At 39.1% G+C, this 26,896-nt stretch overlaps 1 protein-coding gene across 4 annotated transcripts in view; it reads left to right on the top strand.

Moving 5' to 3' along the window:
- Window positions 1-26,896, top strand: part of Ttk (TTK protein kinase) — a 47,829-nt gene that overhangs the window by 15,908 nt on the left and 5,025 nt on the right. For 2 of the 4 annotated variants that reach the window (XM_017796635.2, XM_029560659.1), the window contains exons 11-18: window positions 1,010-1,158; window positions 5,462-5,595; window positions 7,487-7,607; window positions 10,090-10,182; window positions 19,247-19,404; window positions 19,533-19,684; window positions 20,822-20,946; window positions 23,208-23,288. In XM_017796635.2, the coding sequence (XP_017652124.1) occupies window positions 1,010-1,158; window positions 5,462-5,595; window positions 7,487-7,607; window positions 10,090-10,182; window positions 19,247-19,404; window positions 19,533-19,684; window positions 20,822-20,946; window positions 23,208-23,288 (1,013 nt within the window). Of the gene's footprint in view, window positions 1-1,009; window positions 1,159-5,458; window positions 5,596-7,486; window positions 7,608-10,089; window positions 10,183-19,246; window positions 19,405-19,532; window positions 19,685-20,821; window positions 20,947-23,207; window positions 23,289-26,896 lie in introns of all 4 variants that reach the window. The other 2 variants (XM_017796634.2, XM_029560657.1) reach the window with 1 other exon arrangement.

Genomic DNA, 26,896 nt, shown 5'->3' with positions numbered 1-26,896 from the left:
ATTAATGGAACAGTTCTATCTCTGTACTGTACTCTAGAAAATTGAGTGAATTCTGTTTTAGACCTAGATTATTAGTACTGTGTGTGTGTGTGTGTGTATGAAGTATTGAACTTTATCAAATGCCTTTTCTCTGTGAAGTGAGTCATATTTTTCTACTTGGTTATGGCAAGTTGCACTGGTTTTCAGGTATTAAATAAACAGCATTTAGGAATGAATCAGATTTGGATGCAATTTATTATCTCTTGTATATCAGTTCCTAATGTTTTCTTTAGAATTTTTTGTGAGGGGAGTTGTTTTTGTTTGTTTGTTTGCTTGCTTGCTTGTTTTTGTTTTTGAGAAAGGGTCTTTCTATAGCTCCAGCTGGCCCAGAACTTGCTTACTTAGATTTGACAGAGATTCACCTGCCTCTGCCTCCAGAGTGGTGGGATTAAGGATGTGTGTCACCACACCAAGCTAGATTTTAGAATTTTGATATTCATAAAATGTCCAATTGAAGCATTTTAAGATAGGGGTCTAAGAAAAGTAGTAAATTATTTTTTCTTTATTAATAAGACTTAATAACATTTGTATGTCTTTATGTTTTTATTTATGTATTAAAGACCAGCCACTCAAATCCAAAATGGTCTCAGACAAAACTTTCATAACTATTTAGGAAAGTAACTGGCTGCCTTGTAGTTTTATAAGATTGATTAACTAAAGTCAAGTCAGTAGTTGGCTTTTAGATTCCTTCCTTTTCTTTCATTTTGTTTTTAAGAGCAAAAATTAAATATAGTTTGTAACATGTTCTCCATTGCTTAGGCCTAGTTGTTCATTTGGGGGTTTCATTTTGTTTTGAGATGGAGTCTTACTATGTTGCCCAACCTGGTTTCAGACCCCTGTATTCAAATGATCCTCCTATCTCAGCCTCCAGAGAAGCTGAGACTAGAGGTGGATGCCATCATGACTACCTTTAATTTTTTATTATCAAATACTTTTAATTTTTTAATGACAACAATAAATACAATTTCAGAAACCAAAGAGCACCAAGAACCAAAGATTTCAGAAAATCAGCACAAACAGTGGCAATCATCAAGAAGGTCAGAGTGTGTGAACCAGAATTCTGTTGCATTTTCAAATCAATGGCATATTCCAGATGTAACCCCAAAGGTTGATAAAGAGGTAACTCTATTCCTTTAAAATACATTACTATCATTTAACTTGGATGGGTATGTTAATTATTTTATTTCAAAGGTTTTTTTTTTTTGGTAACACTTTTGGTAGAACAATCTGTTTAAAAGATGTTACTTCTTCAGAATACAATCAGCAGTAGCACCTATTGGTTCTATAAGAGTGCATGTGAAAATAAATTCTGTTTCTGAGCCAAATAATAGAAATAGGTAACAATGATTGATTATAAGGATCCTGGTAGACAGAATACTGGCTCAATTTAAGAAAGCATTTCTTAACTTCTGAAATTTGTCAACCAATAGAGGCCTTCAGAATCCAAAGGGGCTGGGAGTATATAGTTGAGTATGCCCATGTAAAAACCAGGTGGAGCAGTGTTCATCTGAAACCCTAGCACAGGGAGCATGCAGAGTCAGGTGGATCCCGAGGGCTCTCTGGCTACTCAACCTAGCTGAAATGTCAAGCTCTAGGTTCAGTAAAGAGACCCTGACTCAGAAAACAAGGTGGAAGGGTAGAGAAATGGCTCAGTAGATAAAACACCTGCTATACAAGCATGGGGCCTAGAGTTCAAATCCCCTAAAGTCATGTAAAACATTGGATGGCATAGTGTCCTACCTATAGTCCCAGTGCTTGGAGGTGGAGACAGGATCCCTGGGCAAGCTGGCTAGCTAGGTTAGCATGAGTTCAGCAAGAGACCCTGCTCAGAAGTAAAGTGGAGGACAGTCAGTCTCTGGCCTTCACATTCACATGCTCCTGTGTGTACACAGTCACATGTGAACACACGTAGTCACACAGTACACATACACCTACAAAAAAAACAGGATAGAAACAATTGAGAAAACATCTACAATCACCTTTAGCGTCTACATATACCCACATAGGCAAGCACGCACACACACACTATTTCATGCCAGTAAAGATGGTTATAATAAAGAGATAGTAGCAAGTGTAGGTGAGTATCTGGAGAATTTTGAAACATATACTGTTGTTGGGAATGTAAAATAGTCTTTTTGAGGCGTGACCTCCCTATAGCCCAAATGGCCTAGAATTTGCTATGTAGACCAGGGTAGCCTTGAACTAACAGAGATCTGCCTGCCTCTGCCTCCCGAGTGCTGGGATTAAAGGCATGCACCACCATGCCCAATTCTACTTTCCATTTCTATGGAAATTGCAAAGTAGATTACTGGTTGACAGGTGTGGGTAATCATTTTGAAAAATAATCTAGCAGTTCCTGAAGAGGGTAAGCATCAAGATTTTATTTAAGCTGCTAATTCTACTCATAGTTGCTTTTGTTTTGTTTTGTTTTGAAATTTCTTTTTGATCTAATTATTTTTATTTTATGTGTATGAGTATATTGCCTGCATATATGTAAGTACACCTGGGTCATAGAATGCCTGCAGAGGATGGATCCCTTGGAAATGGAGTTAAAGATGGTTATTAGCCACCATGTGGGTGTTGGAATTTGAACCTGGGTCTTTTGCAAGAACAGCCAGTGTTCTTAACTGCTGAATGATCTCTCCAGCCCTTGTTTTGTTTATGTGTGTATGTGGGTGGGTATGTACATGTGCAGGAGGTGCTTGTGGAGGCCAGAGATGTTTAATCCTCCTGGAGCTGGAGTTACAGGCCACCGAGAGCTGCTGACATGGGTTCTAGAAACCGAACTTGGGTCCTCTACAAGAGCAGTACACACTCCTAAACACTGAGCCATCTCTCCAGCCCTGCTTCTAGGTTTATAGTCAAGAAAACTGAACACATATCCATACAAACATTTGGAGATGACTATTATTCATAGTAGAATTTTTATGATTGTTCCAAAGTGGAAATAACAAAAATATCTACTTATATATGTGTGTGTATATATATACATATGTGTATATATACATATATGTGTGTATATGTATATATGTGTATATATATATTTTTTAATGTGGTACATTCATATAAAGGATTATTCACTAATAAAGCAATGAAATTCTGGTACTTGCTACAACATAATATGAACCTTCAAAACATGGCTAAGTGTAAGAAACCCATCACAAAAAGACATCTGTTCTATGTTCTTACATGAGATGTTCAGAATAGGCCAAACCATAGAAATGGAAAGTAGAATTGGGTGCACACCTTTAATCCTAGCACTCAGGAGGCAGAGGCAGGCAGATCTCTGTGAGTTCAAGGCTAGCCTGGTCTACATAGCAAGTTCTAGGCCAGTTGGGGCTATAGGGAGACCCTGTTCAAAAAGACCAAAAAAGGAATTGCAAAGTAGATTAGTGGTTTATAGATGTGGGTACAGTGAGAAATGAAGTGTGACTTAAGGGTATGGGTTTCTTTTTAGGGGATGAAAATGTTCTAAAGTTGTGTAGTACAGACATGCTGAAAACTTGGAGAGCACACTTAGAAACAACAACACGCTGCCAGTTTCCTATGGTCCCTGCTTGCAGACCTGTCTTCTCAACGGGAGATTATTTTTGTCTCATATCTTTATGGTTATGTTTGTAACCATAAATTAAAAGTGCTGAGCACTGGCTCACACAAAGCCAGCAAGTTCCTGGTTTCTGCTGACTTCTACACCATACTGGGCATCACTAGTTTTGTAGCTGACCTTCAAATTCATAACTTCTCTGTGATGACCATTGCCTGCTTTACGTTAGCCACACACTTGTATCCTCAGTTCTTACCTCCAAAATACCAAATGCCAACACCCTGCCCTGTGATCACTATCTTTTCCATTTTCCTTGCTCAGTAGCCTACTGTGGCAGTTTCTGAACTGATGCACACACTCATCTATATGAGGAGGTCTTGATGAAAGGAAAAACTTGTCCAAGAAGGGAGATTTATTAGCCATTTTTAAAAGTTAAGAGGACTACAGGCAATATAAAGTAGAGTAGATTTATCCATTGTGATTCTTGAATATAATGAAGATTCATGGTCTGATGTTATAATAGAGAGATCAATGTAATCTAAGTAATTACAAATACTTTCTAATAACTAAATCTGTCTCCACATTGAAGTGCATCTCTATAGACTGTAGAGTACTTAGTTACCGAACAGTTTTTATCAGAATGTGGTTCTTTACTTGAGAAGATGCTGAAGGTCAGGAGTGGATGAACTTTCTAAACAAGAGTTAGGTTTTGTAGGCTAGATGGTGTCATAATTTTTCAGCTCTCATTAGGGCATGAAAACAGCTGTATATGTAAGCATAGGTAAAAGCATAGGTAAGGTTTTACTCCAGTGAAACTTTGTTTACAAAAATAGGTGGCAGTTCAGCTCAGCTTGGAGGCTCTAATTTGTTGATCTGTGCTGTAGTAGATGTTTATTCTTTGTTTGGGATTCATACAAGATGAATTCTGTAGTTTATATAGTGCTTATGAGAGAAAAGAGTCACTTGCCATTCTAATGTTTGCTAAATTAGTATTTGACTACATTTGCAGTGAGATGTAATTTCATTGATTAAAAACTTTTATGTGTGTGTGCATGCATGCATGCTAGAGATTGAACACAGGTCTTTACACATGCTAAGCATGTGCTCTGCCACTAAACTACATCCCTAGCCCCTGCTGTCTTTGATTATAAAAATTTAATGAATATTATAATAAATAGTTCTGATGCAAGGACGATGCTACATTCTGTTTCACTAAACAGCTTCGTGTGCCCTCCTGATAATTAGTCTAATTAAGCAGAATAAGTTAGGAAAAGTGGTTTAGAGTAAAAGAACTGTACTAAAATATTAGAAGTTGGACTGTGGAGATGCTTGCTCTTAAAGCATGAGGACTGAGTTTGATCATTAGCATCAATATAAAAAGTGGGGAGTGAGCTGGCTGTGGTACTGTACCCCTTTAGTCCCCAGCACTCAGGAGGCAGAGATAGAGGCAGGTAAATTATAATAATCTGGGTGTGGTAGCACATGTCTGTAATCCCAGCCCCAGAAATGGAGAAGGTGGGTCCCTGGGTATTGTTGGCCTGACAACCTAGCCTAGCCTGATCATCTGTGAGCTCCAGGTCCCTGTGAGAGAGCCTGTACAAAAAATAAGGTGGATGGTATCTGAGGAACAGTACCAGAAATTGACCTCTGACCTCTGCACACACATGTGCACAGGTACACGTACTACACCTGCACACACGTACATGAACACAAACCAAATAAGGTTTATTGAAAGTCTAAAATGCATATGCCACCTGTTTTAGTGTGCTTTTGCCTTTCATGTTTTTATTGCTTTGTTTTAAAGGTTATATTTTGTCTAATTAAAGGTGACTAATTTAAAAATTCTAAATCATGGTGTTTTGAATATTCTATTAGCAGAGATATACCACTGTTGAGCAGCTTGCCTTTTCAGTTTCAAAGCAGTCACCACCGATGTCGGTACCTAGATGGATGGATCCAAAATCTGTGTGTGAGACACCGAGTAGCAATACTTTGGATGATTACATGAGCTGGTAATTACCTTGGACACCTAGCTTGGAACTTGGGCGGGTAAAATAGAAATAAGAGGAGCTTTGGGACTAAATTGAATGGGGTTGAACCTGCTTTGTTATTTCAGAGACTTTGCAATTATTTTTCTCAGCATTAGTTTTATCACCTGTAAAATGCAAAGGAGAATATAGTTATGATTTTATAAATATATATAATCTTCACACACAGTAATTTTGGATTTTTTCCCCTTTTTTTTTTTTTTTTTTTTTGAGACAAGGTCTCTCTGTAGCTCCAGGTGGCCTGGAACTTGCTGTATAGACCAGGCTGGCCTTGAACTCACAGAGATCTGCCTGCCTCTGCCTCCAGAGTGCTGGGATTAAAGGACTGTGCCACCACCATAAGGAGTATTGTGAAAGTAGTCTTTGTCATATTATAATCTTTATTTCTAGTCTGGAAATCTAAAAATGCAATCTCTCTCTTTCAAGGTAGAGTCAGCAGTGCCTCTAATTGAGAAACACTTTAAGGGAAGCATTCTTAGAACAAGTAAAGAATGGATAGACATTTCAGTGCAGGAAGTGATCATTGGAACAGGATAGGTTTTGCAAGATGTCAGTTTTATAATTCACATAGTTTGTTAAGTATTCAAATATACCAGACTTCTGGGGACAGAGATATGGGATAAGTGAAGAAATTGAATGGTTAGTACTGATTAGCAGGAAACACGGAGGATGTTGCAAAAGGAAATGAGCAATATTTCAAACAGAAGAAATATCCTTCGAGTATTGGCTATATTTGTAATGTTTTAAGAGATAGTGTAACTCCTGTGGCTTGTTATTTTGATAATGTCATTTTTCATCTTAATTAGAACTGTCCCTTTTTGAACGAGAGCCCTCAATTTCAATACAATTTTATTATTGCCTCATTGTATTACAGGTAGAATATTCCAAAGAGTGATCGCTATCTTTGTTAAGATTAGATTATTTATGTGTGTATGTGTGCACAGGTGTGCATGCAGACCAGAGAAGGGTGCCACTCTCCACCTGATTCCCTTGAGACACTGTCACTGAACCTGGAACTAGGCTGGCAGCTAGCAAGCCCAGCAATACTTGTGTCTCTGATCCCTACAACTCTGGGGTTGCAGGCATGCATGTAGCCATGCCCATCTTTTTCTGTGGGTGCTGAGGATTCTGAGTCTTCATGCTTATATAGCAAGTGCTCTTACCCACTGAGTTGTCTTTCCAGCTCCAAATTGTTTAGTTAATATTTTTAGAGTTCCTTTATGCCAACTACTGTTACAGGTGTTGAGGACATAGTGACAAACAAGGGAAACAAATGTGAAGTGAACCGACACAAGCTAGAAGGCCAGACTCCTTTGATGACATAACTGGCTTTCAGATATTTCTAGCAGACTATCAGAGAACATAATTGTTTCAAAAGTCCTAAAATTAGCCAGGTGTGGTGGCAAGCACCTTTAATCCCAGTACTCCCCATCCAGAAGGTAGATATCTGTGAGATTGAGGCCAGCCTGGACTGCTTAGAGAGTTCCAGGCCCACTGGGGCTACAGGGAAACCTTGTCTTAAAAAAAAGTCATAAAATTTATGATCAGTTATAAGCTGACTTTTGTCTTGGTAAAACTTATATAAAATTATCCTAACTCCATATTTTGAATTCTGTTTTGTTTATTTTATTCAAATATTTCATATCTGGGAACAAACATTGATTTCAGAACAATTTCCTCCAAATTAACTGCCTGGTGGTGTAACTATTATTGGCTCTGTTATGAAAAGTAACCTCAGTTCTAGTTAACGTGGCAATGTTAGGGTTATGTGAACCTTTTAGAAAGCATGCCAAATTACTTAGAATTTTGCTTTTAAATCTTTGTTTTATATTAAAGAGAACAAAATCTTTCCTAGTTTTAAAACTCCAGTTGTAAAGAATGACTTTCCGCCTGCCTGCCCATCATCAACACCTTACAGCCAGCTTGGCCGTCTCCAGCAGCAGCAAGCACTCAGCACCCCTCTTCAGCACTTGCAGGTTTGCAGCTTTGTTATGATGGCGCATGTTAAATCAGTTTTATAGATTCTACTTTCAGAGTCTAGTTGTCAGGAAAGGTCTTAAGAACCTGTCCATTCTTAGGCAAAAGTCTTTTGACATCTTGATAAAGGTGTATTCCCCAACTTTGAGAGATTATTCTTTAAAGCAGCTAATGAACTTATCATTAACTAGTCCAAAGAATCCAGTTTGAATAGTAAAGTAAAACTTAACCTTGCAATTGAGGTTACTTTCATTTGTTACATTTCATTTGTTAATACATGATTCATTTGAAAAACTGATTCTTCAGGATAATCAGATAGCAATATGATAATCAGAATATAATTATCATAAACCAACAAAAGATTTGCTAACAGTTGTATTGACATTTGACAAAAAATTAGACACTCTCATTGCCAGTAACTAAAATTAGTGTGCAGTAACCCCAAGAGGCTGCCTAAGAGCTATGTGAACACAGTCCTTGTAGACAGATGATGGGGGCACGAATCCTGCCTCACTGGTCACCAGCTGTGTGATCTTTGGCAAGTTACCTGAGATCTTTATGCCCATTTCATCATGTAGAAAATAGGGAAATAAAACTACGTACTTCACAGAATGTGCAGGTTACATTAGTATATGTGTGACTCTTAAAACACCCATAGTCGCTTATTAAAACCAGTTGATTTGAAAAGATGACAGAAAGTAGAAGAGTAGTTACCAGAGCTGGGTGGGGCCAAGGGAGTTAGTTATTGCTTAATGGGAATAGAGCAATAATTTAGTTTTTGATGACCAAATTTTGGAGATGGACAGTGGTGATGTTTGTACAATGACCAGTATACTTAATACCACTGAATTGTGCTTAAAAAGGGTTAAAATGGCAAAGTTTGGGCTATGTATATTTTGCCACAATTTAAAACAAAAGTAGATAAAAGTTTACCTGACAATAGATCATATAATATTAGCTATGGAAAGAGTTGATAGTGTTTTCAGGACTGAAATTATATAGTAAGTTAGAGTAAAGGGAGGAAGAGGTTTGCATTGATTCAGAACATGTTCATTGACCAGTTAATAAGTCCTGTTTTGATTAAAATCTAGATGGCAATTCAGAAGTGACTCAAAGTAGGATTTGAGGATTGTTACAAAGGAGGCCACTGTCAGGAAGGACCTTAAAGGGGAGCAGAGTGTGGCCTAGAGGTCAGGGTCGGAAGGCATGAGTCCCAAGGCTTTGCTAGGCTTTTCATAGTTTTAATGTAATAGGGCCAGGAAGCTGTGGAGGAGGTTGAAGCAGGGAGTAAAATGACCTGATAGTGGTTTGAAACTCTGATGACTGTGTAGTAGATAGGGATGAGACTTGTGGTATTGAATTAAGAGTAAGTTGGAGTTACTGTATTCTAAAAACTGTCCACAGCCCAGGGAAAAGAAGGCCAGACTGATTATTCCGTAAGAAATGCTCACAGTTTAAGTAAGGAAGTGCAAAGAGAACACACAGGAAACGTCTCTGACTCAATACCAGAGTTGCTCAGTACCAGAGATTAAAAAAGTTAGAATCTTTATCTATTCCTGTAGAAGCAGATTATGTGAAAGATAGTCTAGCATTTTTTTGATCTAAAACGTGACTCAGTTAAACTGAAGTTTATTCAGACCTTGGTTGTTTTGGTTTATTGGATAAAAGCTCTGTTGCAGCCAGGTGTGGTGGCACACATCATTAATCCCAGGACTCAGGAGGCAGAGGCTGGTGGATCGTGGCCAGCCAGGGATGGTCTACATTGTAAGTTCTAGGCCAGCTGGGACTACATAGTGAGACTGTGTCTCAAACAAAACTTAGTTTCAGCTTTATCAGCTCAGAGTAAGACGTCTCAGCATTTATAAGACAGGTAGAGGTCACCTAGTTATAAGGGAAGGCAAGAAAGGGCCGCTGATGTGCATCAGTTGGTGGATTGCCTGGAAAGATGCCGAAGTTCAGAGAAATGCCGTAACTTGTTGAACTGTACTCAGGACAAAGGAGGAGGCCAGGCATTGTCTAATAACAGGAGTTCTCTGTACACATTGTGTCTTTTACCATGTTAAACGAGAAAAAGAACATAGAAATGACTATGTCTGTGTACAGGTTCAGAAAGGAAATCCGTAGTTTATGTTTGTACATTGAGTGTCAAGAAGTATTCTGGAAATCTACTTGTGTTAAGTAAAGAAATCAGTTAAATGGGGAGACCTTCAAAGTTTGTCTCTGTATTAATTAAACTTGTGTATTTCTTTTATTGCTTTTATGTTTCTGTTCTTTTGGGGACAATCTTGCTGTGTGCCTCAGGCTGCTTTTGAACTTTTATTAAAGTGTACAAAGCAAGTTCCCCTTTAAAAATATTGTAGTTCATTGCTTAAGATTTTTCATAATTTCAAACTGGGAGCATTTTACTATATATCTCTGATGTAAGCTAGTTTCTTGGGCATGTTCTTTGAACTTAACATTTACATATTTTAAATCACTTAGATTTCAGGATTCTCTTCAACAAATGACTGCATTTCAGTTAAAGGAAAAATGTATTCCATATTAAAGCAGATAGGCAGTGGAGGTTCAAGCAAGGTAAGTAGGTTAAATTTTTAAGAAACAAATAAAAATATTGCCTTTTTACATATGGGAGCTCTTTCACCTCCTAGAGGCCCATGTTGTCCCTGAGCCAGAAAAGCTGCCTCTTTTCCTGCCCATTCTCCTTCCCTAAAATGACTTCCCCACCTTAGACCCACAGCCTTTCCTTCCAGTGTCCTGTGCTTTCCAGTTTCATCTGTGTAACATTAACATTGGTTTGCAGTGGCAAGTTACCACTGCGTCATCACAGAAAGCTTGGAAGGCTGAATGAGAATGTGACAAGACCCACTGGTGTGCTTCAAATCAGTCAGCAAGAAGACCCACTGGTGTGCTTCAAATCAGTCAGCAAGAATTTGGAGTTTGTTTTGGTTATTTCCTAAATTTGTCTGAGTTTTAAATTTTTAAATATATTTTTATTTTTTAAATTAGCATGCAAGGTATTAGATACCATTATGGCAATTTCAAGCAATGTGTAAATAGATTCTTTCCCTCATCTGCACCTCCCTCTCCTTTCCCTGACCCTCTCTAACCTCCCCACTGGCTTCCTTCCCACTCTCGTCTCGCGTGTCCTCCCTGCTTCCTTGTCACCTGTTTTTATACTTTCTTGGTCTCCTTTCTGGTTTTTTAGGTTTTACTCACGTTTACAGCCATTTATACATACAAACGTACACACTGAAAGCTGGAACCCACCTGTGAGGAAAAACGTGGGTTTGCCCTCTGAGTTTGAGTCACTTGCTTAATATACATTACAGCTCCATCCATTTTCCTGCAAATTTCACAATTTCATTTCTCTGCACAGCTCAATCAAGTTCCATTGTGTATATGAATATTTTCATTATCTGTTGGTGGACACCTAATCTATGTCCATTTTCTTGCTGCTATGAATAGAGCAGCAATAAGCTTGGATGTACAAGTATCTGTAGGATATGGTAGGATATGGAGACCTTTACAGGTATGTGCAGGGAGTGGCATAGCTGGGTCATATGGTAGTTCTGTTTTTGACTTTTTGAGAAAGTTCCATAGTGACTTGTACCAGTTTGCACCAGCAGTGAATAAGAGCTCTTCTTTCCCCATATCCTCACCAACATTTGTTGTTGGATTTCTTCAATGATAGCTATTCTGACTGGAATGAGGTAATATCTAAATGTAGTTATAATGTAAGTTTCCTTGGTGTCGAGGGATATTGAACACTTAGAAATGTTTATTGGCCATCTATTGACCATCTGTGTTTCTTTGAGAACTGTGTCCGTTTCATCAGCACAATTGTTAATTAGCACTTTGGGTTTGGTTGTTTTTTTTTAATTTTGCAGTCTTTATAAAAATTCTGGATATTGGTCCCCTGTCTGAAGTATGGCTGGATGAGATTCCTCTTCCATTCTGTAGACTGTTTGTTGCTGTGCTGGTAGTTTCTTTTGCTGTGTAAGAACTTTTTAATTTAATGTAGTCCCATTTGTTGATTCTTGGGGGTATTTCCTGTGCTATTGGCTCAGAAAATTCTTGACTATACCTATGTCTTGAAAAATAGTCCCTGTGTTTTCCTCTAGCAGTTTCAGTGTTTTAAGTTTTAAATTAAGGTCTGTGATCCACTTTCTATTGACTTTTATACAGAGTGAAAGATACAGATAATTTCGTTTTTCTGCAGTTTTGCCAGCATAATTTGTTGAAACAGGTGACTCCCCTGACCCCCCACTGCATGTTTCTGATCTCTTTGTCAAGAATTAGGTAGCCATAGTTTGTTGGTTTATTTATGGGTCCTATAAGATTTTTTTTAAGAGTCTATAGGGTCTTTTAAGTATAGAATCATGTCATTTAAATAGGATAAACTTCTTCCTTTATTGTATTTGTCCTGTTCATCTTTTCTGCTATAGCTAAGACTTCAAACACTGTGTTGAGTATGAGGCTAGAGTGGGCATCCTTATCTTGGTCCTGATTTTAGAGGAAATACTCTCAGTCTTTCCCCGTTTAGTATAATGTTGGCAATAGGTTTGTATGTGACCTTTACTGTTTTGAGGTGTGCCCTATCTCTAAATTTCTCTAGGACTTTTATCATAAAGGCATGCTGTCAAATGCCCTTTCTATATCTATTGAAATGATCATGTAACTTCTGTCCTTTATTTATAGGATGTATTGCATTTATTGGTATACATGTTGGACCTGCTTTGCCTCTCCAAGATGAAGCCCTTTTGGTCATAATGCATGATCTTCTTAATATGTTTTGAATTCAGTTTACAAGTATACTCTTGAGAATTTTTATCAAGGAAATTGATCTATAATTTTCTTTGTTGTTGCATCTTTATCTGGATTTATTATCAGGATACCACTGGCTTCTTCCTTTAAAAACTGATAGAATTCAGCAGTGAATACATTTAGTCCTGGGCTTTTCTTTGTGGGATAATTTTAGGTTACAACTTCAGTGTCATTGTTTATCATGGATCTATTTAAGTTACTCATACTTTCTGGCTTTAATTTTGGTAGGTCATCTGCTTTTAGATATTTGTCCATTTCTTCTATTTTTCTAAAGTTTCTAATTTTGTTAATTTAAGCCTTTTTGTCAGTTTGATTAATGGATTGTCAATCATACTATCTTTTTCAATGAGCCAATTCTCTGCCTTATGGATTCTGTGTACTGTTCTTTTAGTCTTTAGTTCAGTAATTTCTTCCCTCATCATTTTTATCTCTTGTTATCTGTTGGGTTTGGGATTCTCTTCCTCTTCCTCTAGAGCTTTGAGGTACATCATTAGGTTGTTTGAGATCTAATTCTTTTTAAAAATATTTTATTTATTGTTTTTATTTTATGAGTATGAGTGTTTTGCCTGCATGTATGTAAGTGCACTCATGTTGTGCAGTGCCCATGGAAGTCAGAAGAGGGCATCAGATTCCCTGGAACTGGAGTTACATATGGTTATTTGCTACCATGTGGGTACTAGGAATTGAACCTGGGTCCTCTGCAAGAGCAGTCACTGCTCTTAACCACTGAGCCATCGTTCCAGCCCTGAGATCTAATTTTTTTTTTTTTTTTTTTGTCTTTTTGAGACAGGGTCTCCCTGTAGCCCCAGCTGGCCTGGAACTCACTATGTAGACCAGGCTGGCCTTGAACTCACAGAGATCCGCCTGCCTCTGCCTCCTGAGTGCTGGGATTAAAGGCGTGTGCCACCACGCCCAGTGAGATCTAATTTTTTAATGTGAGCATTTATGCTGTAAATTTTCTCTTAGGACTGCCTTGCCTGTATTGCTTGAGTTCTGGTATCTTGTATTCTCATTTTCATTTCATTCTAGGAACTTTTCTTGTTTCCTCTCTGATTTCTTCAAAGACCCACTATTCATTTAGGAATGTATTATTTAGTCTCCAAGTATTTTTGTGGTTTCTGTAGTTTCTCTTGCTGTTGATTTCTACTTTTATTCCACTGTGGTCTGTTAGGATATGAGGAATTACCCCTGTTTTAACAAAGAAACAAAATTTTAAAGTTTGCTTTGTGGTCTTATGATGTGACTGATTTTGGAATTACATGTGCTAAGAAGAATATGATTCCCTAATTGTTGAGTGGAATATTCTGTATAGTACAGTTGGTCTGTGGGCTAATTTAGTTCAGAAGTTTCTTTGCTTATTAATTTGGAACACCTACCTAAATATGAGAGTGAAGTGTCAAAGCCACACCATTATTCCATTATTGTGTCAGGACCTATGTGGCCTTTTATGTCTTTTAGTGTTTGTTTTACAAAATTGGGGGCTCCAATATTTGGCACGTAAATGTTTATAATTGTTTATTTCTTTGGATTATTTCCTTTATTAATAAGTAGTACCTCTCTTTATCTTTTCTGATTAGTTTTAGTTTGCAGTCTACTTGATCAGATACAAGAATAGATATGCCTGCTTATTTATACCTCTTTGCTTGGTAGTTTGATTTCTATCCTTTGATACTCAGTTTCTGATAGTTTGCTAGCTAAGTGTGTTTCTTGGTGACAACAATTAGCTGATTCTTAATCCAGTCAGTCTGTGTTTTTTTAAAGAAATATTTTATTTATTTTGAGTATATGAGTGTTTTGCCTACATGTATGTTGTAAGTGCACCATATGTAGGCCAGAAGAGAGTGTTGAATCCCCTGGAACTGGAATCACAGACCATTGTTAGCCGCATGTGGGTTCTAGGAACTAAATCCAGATCCTATGGAAGAGCAGTCAGTGCTCTTAACTGCTGAGCCATCTGTGTAGCCCCCATCAGTATCTTTTATTGATGAGTTGAGGCTATTTAAATTTAAGGTTGTTAACAAAAGGGGCTTGTTATTTCCTAAGAATTTGTTAGGTGATACTCTGGCTGGCTGGATTGTTATCTCTTTGTCTTCTCTCTTCCATTAGTTTTGGGAGTTTGCTAGTTTGCTATATTGGACATGAGTCTACCTTTCATGTGTTCTGATGGAGAAGGCTTTCTTCTTCCCTCCTATATAGTATCCCTTTAGAATTTTTCTGCAGAACTAGCTTGGTTTTTGTGACTATCATTGATTGGTGTTTGTCTTAAAATATTTTTAATTTCCTCCATCAATTTTGAGAGATAACTTTGCTAGAGATAACATTCTAGAATCAGTTATTTACCTTCTCAGCTTGAAGTATCATTACAAGTTTTTCTGGCTTTTAGGGCTGCTGCTGAAAGTCTAAGGTTATTCTGGTACTTCTGCTTCTGTGTATGAGATGGTGTCTTTTCTGTGCTCTGTTAGCATTGTTTCATTACTGTGTTGTTGACGTCTTTATGGTGATGTGGAGAGTTCTTCTCTGGTCATGTCTGTGGGGTTCTAACTGCCTCTTCTTTTTGAATGTCTACTTTCTCCAAGTTTGGGAAGCTCTCTGCTATGATTAATTATTTTAATTGTTATCTATAACCTTTTTCTTTTCCTCTTTATTGCGGCTCTTGTAGAAATCCTGTGAATCCTCAGGTTTGGCCTCTTGAATGTATCCCAGGCTTTCTGGAAGTATTACCAGAGTTCATCATATTTTCTCCTTATGTATGAGTGTATTACTGTTGCTGCTTTCTCCTATCTCTAAAACTGATTCTGCCTGGACTTGTCTAGTGGCGATGTTTTCTAATGTGGATTTATGTATGTATGTATGTATGTATGTATGTATGTATGTATTTAAGACAAGACCTCACTCTGTAGCCCTAGCTGGCCTGGAACTTCCTGTCTAGACCAGGCTACCGTCAAACTCAGAGAACCACCTGTCTCTGCAGGGACTAAAGGTGTGCACCACCACTCCTGGCTCTAAATATTTTATTTATTATTTTTATTTTCTGTGTATGCGCATATTGCCTGCATGTAGGTAAGTACACCCATGTCGTGCAATGCCCACAGAAGACAGAAGAGGCTGTTGGATCCCCTGGGACTGGAGTTACGGACAGTTGTTAGCTGCCATGTGGGTACTGGGATTCGAACCCTAGTCTTCTGCAAGAACAGTCAGTGTTCTTCACTGCTGAGCCATCTCTCCAGCCCCTCACTCCTGGCTCTAATGTAGTTTTTATTTAATTGACCATTTCTTTCTTGCCCAGTGTTTCTGTTTGGTTGTTTTCAGTGTTTCAGTTTCCGTGTTGAATTTTTCCTCCAATTTTGTTCATGTTGGAGACTGTCTGATTGAAATCTTTGTGGTGGTTTGAATGAGAATGTCCTCCATAGGCTCCAAGTATTTGAGCATTTTGTCCCCAATTGGTGCTGCTGTTTTGGAAGGTCTTAGAAGGGATGGCCATGCTGGAGGAAGCATGTCACTGGGGATGGGCTTAGAGACTTCTTAAGCCTTGCCAGATTTCCAGTTGCTTTGCTTCCTGTGCCTGCTTGAAGATGTGCTTGTTTAGCTTCTGTTCCTCCTCCAGCCACCTCTGCTGCCATGCCTCCCCACCATGATGGACTCTTACCCCTTTAGAACCATAAGCTAAATAAACTCTTCCTTTTGTAAGTTCCTTTGGTCGTGGTGTTTCTATCACAGCAACAGAAAAGTAACTAATACAGTCCTGGATAGATTTCTTTAGATTGTACATCTGATTGTTTTTGGATCTTCTATATGGTCATTAATTCCTTTAAAAAACAAGACTCAACTTTTTCTCAAATGTTTCTTCTATGTCAGTGATTTTAGTTTCTTTTGGGACTGGTTGGAGCCCAAACCTCCTGTCCTACACTTGCCTCTGGAACTACTGTTGTTCTAGAGCTTAAATTGAATTGTTCTTGACCTGGCTCTAGCTGTCTGGATGCACTGTAAGCACTGTCTTTATATACCATAGCAATTCTGGCTCACTGAAGTCAGTTCTTCCTGGGTCATGTCAAGATCATCCACAGATTTCAGATTTTTGTTAAGTCTGGTTCTGAGCTTTTATTTTTAGGTTCTTTGATGTTCGGGACAGTTCTTTAATTGTTTTCCTTTTTCTCACAGAACCTCTCCCCGACACCCCCCTGCAAAAACAATATTCATACACTTCATTGTCCTGCACTGACCACTCCTTTTCAGAAAAGTCTTCTATGTCCCTGAACTTTGGGTGTAATGCCTCAGGACTCAGCCTTTGATGTCTTTGCTTCTCCCTCTAAATTCACTTGTTTCTTTGGTGTTCCTCCAGTGCTATGAGGTGGTGGTGGTTTGAATGAGAATGTCCCCATAGGCTCCAAGTATTTGGATATTTGTCCCAGTTGATGGCACTGTTCTGGGAGGTTTTCGAAGGTGTGGCCATACTGGAGGAAGCACATCACTGGGGGCAGACTTAGTTCTTAAGCCTTGCCAGATCTTGAGTCACTTTCTTGCTTCCTGTGCCTGCTTGAAGATGTGAGAGCTTAGCTTCCACTCCCCCTCCAGCCACGTCTGCCACCATGCCTCCCTGCTTTGATGAACTTGTTCCCCTTAGGAACTGTAAGCTAAATAAACTCTTCCTTTTATAAGTTCCCTTGGTTCTGGTGTTTTTATCACGGCAGCAGAAAAGTGACTAATACAGAGGTTAAATACTGTGTCTGTGCTTATAGTTTTCAAACATACATTTCTAGATCAGTACTCTTACTATATGTAAGTTGACGGCTTAGCATCTTCTTGGTTAGCAGGGATTTAAGATGGTATGTCCAAACATTTTTTCTGTAGTCTTTCCACTTGTAGGCAGTAGCAACTACATTCTTCTCATTGCTTGGCCAAAAACCAGTTAACTGTTCTCATTCTCAAATGCACATCTTATTCTGTCTTCCTCTTAAATATCTTCAGCGTCTGTATTTTTAAGTGAACACCATCATGTTGGTTGAAGCAGCTATTTTTGTTTACTTGGCTTATTGAAGTGACCTCCTAGTGAGCCTCACTCAGTCCTTTTTCTTCTGGTCTGGCCTATATCTTCTCTCTCCTCTCTCTTCACAGAGATACGCATGCTCCTGCCTCAAAGTTTTGGGGTTAAAGGTGTATCACCATACCCAACCTCTTTGTTTCTTAGAGTCTTGCTATGTAACCCAGCTGGCCTTGCACTTGCAGCAATCCTCCTGCCTCAGCCTCTCAAGTACAGTGATTACAGGAGTGTATCCGCAGCCTAGCTGTGACCTGCGTCTGTCTTAACACAACAGTGACTGTCCCTCTAGACTTCCTCATGTTTTTGCTCATTTCTTCTCAGCTAAGCTCTGGTAAGTTGGTATTGAATTTTTTTTAATTCTAAGTAAATTTTATTGTTTTTTAAAAAAATTATGTTTTTTATATGTATGAGTGTTTTGCTTGCATGTATGTAAATGTACCACATGTGTGCAGTTCCTATGGAGATCAGAAGAGGGCATCAGATACCCTGGAACTGGAGTTAACAGATGGTTAGCTATTGTGTGCGTACTGGAAATGACTAAGCTAGGGCTGGAGAGATGGTTCAGCCATTAAGAGCACTGGCTGCTCTTGCAGGGGACCTGGGTTCAATTACCAGCACCCACATGGTGGTGAACAACTGTCCGGAACTCCAATTCTAAGGGATCTGATGCCATCTTCTGACCTTTGTGGGCATTGCATAACATGGATACACTTACATACATGTGGGCAAAGCACTCATACACATAAAATAAAAATAATAAACCATTTTTTCTTTTTTGTCTTTTTGAGACAGGGTCTCCTTGTAGTCCCAGCTGCCCTGGAACTCAGTATGTAGACCAGGCCGGCCTCGAACTCACAAAGATCCGCCTGCCTCTGCCTCCCAAGTGCTGGGATTAAAGGTGTGCACCACCATGCCCAGCAATAAAATATTTTTAAAAGGACTAAGCTATATAATGACCTGATACTTTTATTTGTATAGTTTTAGCCCATGAGCTCATCTACGTTTGGACTCTTATTCCACTCCATTACCTACGGAGTAGTCACAGTTAAGTGGCACGCTCCGGTGTTTGAAACGGTACAGATAAATGTATATGTTTACACACACTGGTGTGTTTTATTGAGTTACTGATGTAGAGGCGCCAGTGCTATGGCATGTTTTGCTAAAAGATTCAGCCTGTTTGCTTCTCTTTGTGTCATCTATTGGTATTACTAAGAAATAGACTTAGAAAAACATATTGTTCCTGCCAGTGTAGCTGAAAGGTTGACCTACTCTGCTTTCCACAAGTGGGTGTGCTGATGGCTTACAGTTAGTGTAGTTTTAAAAACACCTGCTGCCACAGAAATGAACTTGTCAGTACTAGACATGGTGGGAAAAAACACTACCTAAAAAGCAAATTGTCTGTCTGTCACTGCCTTAACTAGCCTTAGCATTTCCGAATGTCTTTTTCTCTGTCTTAATTTCCTGGAATAAGGCATCCAGAGAGTTCTGTGAATGTATCAGATGTAAGTTGTTTTTGTTATGTGTCGATATAGAAAACATTGAGGGTTGTGCCTTTGAGTTAATTGAATGTCCACTGTCACAGAGGCTGGAAATGGGCTGTTGCTCTGCACCATGATATTTTTTTTTTCCTTCTACATTCAAAATAGGCCCAGATGCTTTCAATTTTTCATATCAGTATTTCAGAGTTTTCTCAGCTTAAAATTCTGTTTGTCTAATAAACAGCATTGTGATAGTGTACAATAGTGTGTTCTAAACTTTCCTCTGTTTTCTGCGTAGGTATTTCAGGTACTGAATGAAAAGAAACAGATCTTTGCTGTAAAATACGTGACCCTAGAAGAAGCCGATAGCCAGACGGTTGACAGCTACCGGAATGAGATTGCGTACCTGAACAAGCTGCAACAGCACAGTGATAAGATCGTCCGGCTTTATGACTAGTAGGAGCTCACTTTATTTTCAGAAGAAAATTTATTTTGTTTTGTCAAATTTTTAGGTAAATGATAAATCTTTATTGATACAATGTAGCCATATATTATTTTGTTGCTGGTGTTCATTTTAATCACAGTGAAATCACAGATCGTTACATATACATGGTGATGGAGTGTGGAAACATTGACCTGAATAGTTGGCTTAAGAAGAAAAAATCCATCAATCCATGGGAACGCAAGAGCTACTGGAAAAATATGTTGGAGGCGGTACACACAATCCATGAGCATGGTATTTTAAAATCTCTTGATATATGTAGTTGAAATATTTGAATTGTGTCATCTTAGAGAACTATCCCTATGATTTTACTGGTACCTACCTTTAATTAACTGGAAATTCATTTACAATAAACAAACCCATTTCTTAGGCCGGGCGCGGTGGCGCACGCCTTTAGTCCCAGCACTCCTACTCTGAAAGCAGAGGCAGGCAGATCTCTGTGAGTTCAAGGCTAGCCTGATCTACATAGTAAGTTCCAGGCCAGCTGGGGCTACAGGGAGACGCTGTCTCCAAAAGACCAAAAAATAAAAAATAAAAAGAAACAAACCCACTTCTTAAAACTAGCTACACAAAGGATACAGACTACAACGGTTAAATTCTTAACCTTCATACGTGAAGTCTGTCCTCCTCGGTGGTCCTTAACTGTCAAGTCTTTGAACTGCAGTAGCTCCTTGATGTCAGGATTCGGCAACCTAACAATAGGAGATGCTCAGTTCTCTCAATCTGCAAATAATTTTGCATTTTGTGCTTTAAGATTTGGCTTTATTTTTTCACTGTTAGCTTCTGGGTTTTACTTGTTCTTGGTTATTGTTAGAGCTTTTCTCTGCCTTAGCTTTACCTTTAAAGCAAACAACAGAAACAAACCTGCTAAACCTAGATGAATAATTTTGTTTCCTCTGCTTGTCTCTGTTCAGTTTAAAAGTACTTGTTGATGGCTAAGGTCAGGACCTCTGAGTGGTATGGGAGACACTGTGTGATTTGTACTGCTTTCCTGGGCAGTGCTGAGGGCTTTGGAACACGGAGACCAAGTGCCTAGCTTCTGTACCCTGTTGTCACTTAGAGTAAGGTCCTGCAACCTTGAGCAGGTTACTTAAACTCTCGTGCTAGTGTCCTCACCCTTAAAATGGGGTGACATTGGTACTACTCAGCATTGCTGGGACTAAATTATTCATTTTAAGAAACAAACTTGGAGGGAATGCCTGGCACATAGCACTTGTTAAGAAGATGTAGAGCATGTAATAAGTGAATCTTAATATAAATAATAATAATATTAATTGGGATAATTGAGGGAATCAGCTGGACCAGAGATTGTGAATTTTTGGTCCATGGAATGCTTTACCTTGTCTTAACATGGTGGATTTTACTTTGAAGGCATTGTTCACAGTGATCTGAAGCCTGCTAACTTTTTAATAGTTGATGGAATGCTAAAACTGATTGATTTCGGGATTGCAAACCAAATGCAACCAGACACAACAAGCATTGTTAAAGATTCTCAGGTAGGACTTTTGCTTTATTTTCATTTTGTTTTAGTTTTGGGGGGCAGGGTCTCATGTAACCTAGAATGGTGTTGACTTAGCTATGTAGCAAAGGCTAGCCTTCAACTCCTGAACTTTCTGCCTCAACCGCCCAAGTGCTGGGATTAAAGGTGTATGCCACCACGCCTGGCTTCAGGGCGGACTTTTAATGGTGGCTGTTTACCTCATAGTTTCATTCCTTTTCATCTGTTAAGTATTTTGCCAGAATTTTTTTTTTTTCTCTTTCCTACCTCATTCATCAAGGATTTGAAGTCTTTAAAAGAATAGATACGAGGACCTGGAGAGATGGCTCAGTGATTAAGAGCACTGGCGGCTCTTGCAAAGGACCCAGGTTCAGTTTTCAGCACAAACATCGTGACTATAACCATCCATAACTCCAGTTCCAGGGATCCAACACCCTCTTTTGACCTCTATGGCGATTGCACTACATGGGTGCAGTTACATACATGCAGGCAATATACTCTTCCACATCACATAAAATATTTTTGAAAAAGACTAGATACCATAATTATTTTTTTTAAACCACGGTCAATTTGATTTAGAAAAGAAAGTCCAGATCAAATAACACTATATCCAGCAGTTCTGGATGATTCTCTTGTAGTGAGATTGACAAGCAGTAACACCTGCCTCGAAATCATCTGCTCATAACCTCATTGACCTGAAGGTTTGATTCAGAATTTCCTGGTGGCAGCTGAAGAGTAATCGTAGCTGATTCTGTTGTCTTTGAGGTTAAATGGCTTTCAAAAAAGTAAGGTTTTTCCTGTCACTTAAATTGAAGGGAAAAACAGCCAGGTATGGTGGCACATGCCTTTAGTCCCAGCACTTGGGAGGCAGAGACAGGTGGATCTCTGTGAGTTCAAGGCTAGCCTGGTCTACATAGTGAGTTCCAGGACAGCTGGGGCTACAGGGAGACCCTGTCTCAAAAAAAACAGGGAAAAAAAAAAAATGAAGGAAAAAAAAATTGAATAGAGCCTTGTTGGAATGGCTGTAATATTCAACTACTCAGTTGCACTATTAAAAAATTGTTTTATTTTAGAGAGAGAGAGAGAGAGTGTGTGTGTGTGTGTGTGTGTGTGTGTGTGTGTGTACTGGGCGCATGTGATGATATGTGTGGCGGTCAGAGGACAGCTTTGCGAAGTCAGTTTTCTCTTTTTACTGTGAGTTCCAGAGCTCAAACTCAGATTGTCAGACATGTGCAGCAAGCACTTTTACCCACTAAGCCATTTTGCGAGCCCCAAAACTACATTTTTTTGAGACAGGGTCTCTCTGTAGCCCCAGCTGGCCTGACACTCACTATGTAGACCAGGCTGGCCTTGAAGTCACAGAGATTTTCCTGCCTCTGCCTCCTGAGTGGGAATGCTGGGTTTAAAGGCGCGCACCACCACTCCCAGCCCAAAACTACATTTTTGTAATAAGCTATGCAATAGCAAATTTAATGAAGCTATCACATAGAAATTAAAGCAATGATACCAAAATATAATTAAAAGATAGCTTTGGTTCAACATAACATGATGGATGCAGATTTCTCTATAAATACATCTTACATCTTGAAGCAAAAATCAGACTTTGTTAGGAAGAATAAACAATTCTACTTGACAGTCATTACATTCTTTATCAAAAGTATGGCTGAATTTGAGTTGTAAATCTGCTTGAAGATGTCATCTTTCATGAGGTTCCCAAGTATGGGTACTCCATGTTCATTTAAAATAAAGTATTATGCTGCATTGTTGCCATCTCCCTACACTAGAAACTCATATGATTTAGATTCCCAGCCCATCTTGGTCTACACATGGACCAGAGAATATTGGGAGATGAAGCTAGATAGTTCCTTGTATTTATATTTATATGTTCATTTGTTGGTCAGTTCACTAAAGGGGAAAAATGTTGAGTCCTGAAATTGAGTGATAATTAAGTCCCTCACAATTTCCTGCCACAGCAGAATTTTAGTCTAGACAATTTCAAAGGCGGGTAGTACTAGTTCCCCCAAACAGTTATAGAAAAAGCACAGCGTTCTGCAAGCTGCCAGTTCATGCTGAGCCCTATTCATTCTGTTGGAGTTGTGGTATAATTTATTATCTATCTTAATATGTTGGCAGTTATTTGAATTTTTCAAGTCTGTCAATTAAATCAGTGTTTATCTGAGTTTCTAAGTATCTGACATGTCTTTAAAAATCCAAAAACATATTTTCATTAGTTTCTGTTTTCTTTGATTTGACAAATAGGTTGGCACAGTTAATTACATGCCACCAGAAGCCATCAGGGACATGTCTTCTTCAAGGGAAAATGGGAAAGCCAAGTCAAAGGTAAGAACCTCACTCATTTGGCACTTTTAAGTTCTAAGATACTGAAGATTCTCACAGACCTTCTTAAGCAGATTGCCTTGCGATTCAGTCTCACTGTTCTTTATTGACTTGAGATTGTCTTTAATGTTATTCTCTTATATGGTGGTTCCATACTGTGTGTCCACATAAGAAGTGGACCTATAGGGTCATTTTTAAATTTTAACATTAAAGGCAATTTAAACAAATACCTCTGATTTAGACACCTGAAAATAATACTGAGTTTATATCCTTTGGAGTCTTTTTTGTTTCCTCTCTGATTTTTTTCCATTCCATTTATTTATTCTTTTGGAGGTACTAGGGATTGAATAGGCAAGTGCTCTACCACTGAGCTGTATCCTCAGCTACATTTTACTTTTAATTTATTTATTTGTGAATTTTACATTTCCAAATACAACTGGGGTCTGTACATTTTCCTAGCCCACCATGACTACACTCTGGCTTATTTTATTTCAGTCTCAGTGAGTGCTATGTTAGCCTCCTAGATGTCCCTTATCGGGCCCATTTTGCCTGTTAGGAGCGTTGCAAGCTCCCTGGCTAATCTACTCTCACTGTCATGGTGTGACCAAGTGTTTACAAGTGCGGATACTTTTGTCCCAGGAATCTACCTTCAAGCCATAGGTTGACTTCTTGATTAGCAGTGACTTCACTCACCTAGTTTCCTCATCTGTGAGCTGACTTTGAATAATCTATTTTAAAAGAAAGCAAGGATTAACTGAGCGAGAACAGAAAGAACTTAGGTTCTTAGGACATTTAGTTCAGTGTCCAACTCACTGCTCCATAAATTTGCTTTTCCTCCCTTGAAAACCATGATTTCTAGTTTTGTTTTTTTTTAAATAACTTGCATAGAATCTCTGTCTCTCTCTGTCTCTCTCTCTCTCTGTTGTGTGTGTGCACGTGTGCACGCATGCACACACATTCATGTTGCAAATGCAGTTGGTGCACAAGTTCGAGCGTTGGTCCTTGCCGCAGTCCTGCTGCAGTGGCCCTAAAAGCCTGAGTGGGAGGGGAGGGCGGAAGGAAAAGAAAAACAGAAGCAGCTGGGATCAAGGGGCGCTATATTGTAGGCTGATGGCCAAGCATGTAGTATATTGCAGGATTACAGTGCTTATGCCTTGTCTCAAAGATCTTGCTATAGATCTTTTACACAGAACCAAAAGTTCCCTTGAATTGCACTGTCTCGTTAATCATTTGTAATTGCAGTTTCATTAATTGTGGATTTAAATCAGTAGCACCCAAGCAGAACTAGTAAGAGAAAAACATGTATCTGAAGACTGAGTACCAGGAACTGTACTGTGCAGGTTCAGCCCTGGGCCAGTCAGAAAAGGCCATGCCATATATGGTGGCTGTTCCCCGGGGGCCAGATTTTCTTACCCAGGAGCCCTGAATAGTCAGTCAGCTCCCAACAAGTCGTCACCATCTTTCTTGTTGGAGACAGGGTTTCTCTCTTTGTATTGTTATGTGCTATGTGTACTGTGGGAGCTGGATTCTACTGTCTCTGCCTCCCATCTTGACCTAGGAGTGCTGGAATGACAGGCTACCACATCCGACTTTATGGGAATTCGAATTCAGGTCCTCATGCTTACATGGCTAGGGCTTTATCCACTGAGCCATACTTGCATACAATTTTGCCAAATATTTTATCATAAAGTTCATTAGACTCCCCAGTATTTTTATTCAGCTTAAAAAAACATCGTGGGGCTAGAGAGATAGCTCAACAGTTAAGAGCACTGGCTACTCTTGCAGAGTACACAGGTTCTGTTCCCAGCGCCCACACAGTAGCTAACGCCTGTCTATAACTCCAGTTCCAAGGAATTTGACACCCTCTTCTGGGGTCCACCAGCATCAGACACTCATCAGACTTACATACATATGGCAAAGCACTCATGCACATAAAATCAGTAATCTTTTTTAAAAAAATCTTGGTTTACAAATTCTATTTTCATTTGCTTTCCAATCTGTGTTTTTACCTTTGTTAGATTTTTCAGCCCTCACTGGCCTGGAACCTGTGGCAGTTCACCTGCTGCAGCCTCCCAGAATGTTGGGTGGGGTACATGGGATTATACGCTTGAGTCACCACATCCAGTGCCCGGCTAAATATTTTCACTTGTTTTGATGGTGTAAGGAACTGAACCTAGAGATCTTTTGTATGCTAGGCAAGTGCTTTATCACTTGAGCTGTGTCTCCTGTACATTTCTTTGGTTATTTTTCCCCATCTTAATTTCAGTAATAACTGGTTTAATTTTAGTGTTTGTTTGTAGACTAAAACTGTTAATTTAGCTGGGTGTGGTGATGCAAGCCTGTAGTTTCAGCTGTTGGGAAGATAAAGTCAGAAGATCTGGAGTTTAATGTCAATTTAGTGCCAGGCTATATGACATGACCTTGTCCTCAAAAAAAGATATAAATTTTACTGTTTTTACTTTTGCTACTATTTACAGGTTTACTGTAGTGGTTTTTTGAATGTTTACTAATTTCTAAGATTTATAATTTATATTTGAAATTTTCTTTAAGATTTCAAATTGCACTTAGAGGTCATATTTTTTCCAATTGTCCTCCCGGTGATTTACTGTCCACTGGTAAATTTCACATTAGTTGACTCACCTGTCACCTACTTTTCTCATGGCCACATTTTTATCCCAGCATGAACCCTTGCTGATGATATGCCCCAGCCCTTCTCTCTTCAGCTGTGTTTAAAGTCCCTGGCACTTTCCAGGGAATACTTGGTCACGGAGACGTCACTTCTGAGGGCTGTTAGGTTTTCATTTTTCCCTCAGCCTCTGCTTCAGGGCTTTTACTTGTAGCTTTTGGTAGTCTATTCCCCCACTTCTTTCCTGAGTTCACAGGCATACCTTTCCACTCAGTTTTCTTCTATTTTACATATGCATGCTCTGCTGGTTCAGCAGCACTGCACGTCTTAGCTGAGTTAGGAGAGGTGGAGACCTACTTTGCAGAAGCCACAGCCATTTTCCCAGACTCTGAAGGCTTACCAGTCTTCGCTTTGTTTAGAAATAGATTTAGCGTCCACGTTGAGAAAAAGACAGGGCCACCAGTCTTTCCATTCCTTTCCCTCTCTCCCTCATTTTCTCTTTTCCTCTGCTAGTAAGACAGACTCTGTGTGGTCCAGGCTAGCCTTGAACTCTTAATTCTGCAACCTCAGCCTCTCAAATGCTGGAATTACTGATGCATATCACCACATCTAGCTCAGTTTTTCCTGATATGGTTACATTTTAAAAGTTTATCTTGCAGCCAGGTGGGCGTGGTGGCACACGCCTTCAGTCGCAGCACTCAAGGTAGAGGCAGGCAGATCTTTGAGTTCAAGGCCAGCCTCGTCTATGTAGTGAGTTCCAGGACAGCTGGGGCTACAGGGAGACTTTGTCTCAAAAAAAAAAAAACGTTTAGCTTTAGGACTAAATAGATGATGGTTCAGTGCTTTAAAGTGTTTGGTGCTCTTCCAGAGGACCTAAGTTCATTTCCAGCATCCATGCTGAACTGTCTTATAACTACCTGGAACTCAATTCCAGGGGATCTGATGCCTTCTTCTGACCTCTGTAGGTGCCTGCACACGTTTGTCA

This window comes from Nannospalax galili, unplaced genomic scaffold (assembly GCF_000622305.1).
Source record: "Nannospalax galili isolate Female #2095 unplaced genomic scaffold, S.galili_v1.0 scaffold613, whole genome shotgun sequence".
Classification (NCBI taxonomy): domain Eukaryota; kingdom Metazoa; phylum Chordata; class Mammalia; order Rodentia; family Spalacidae; genus Nannospalax; species Nannospalax galili.
This window is presented reverse-complemented; position numbering and strand designations above follow the sequence as displayed.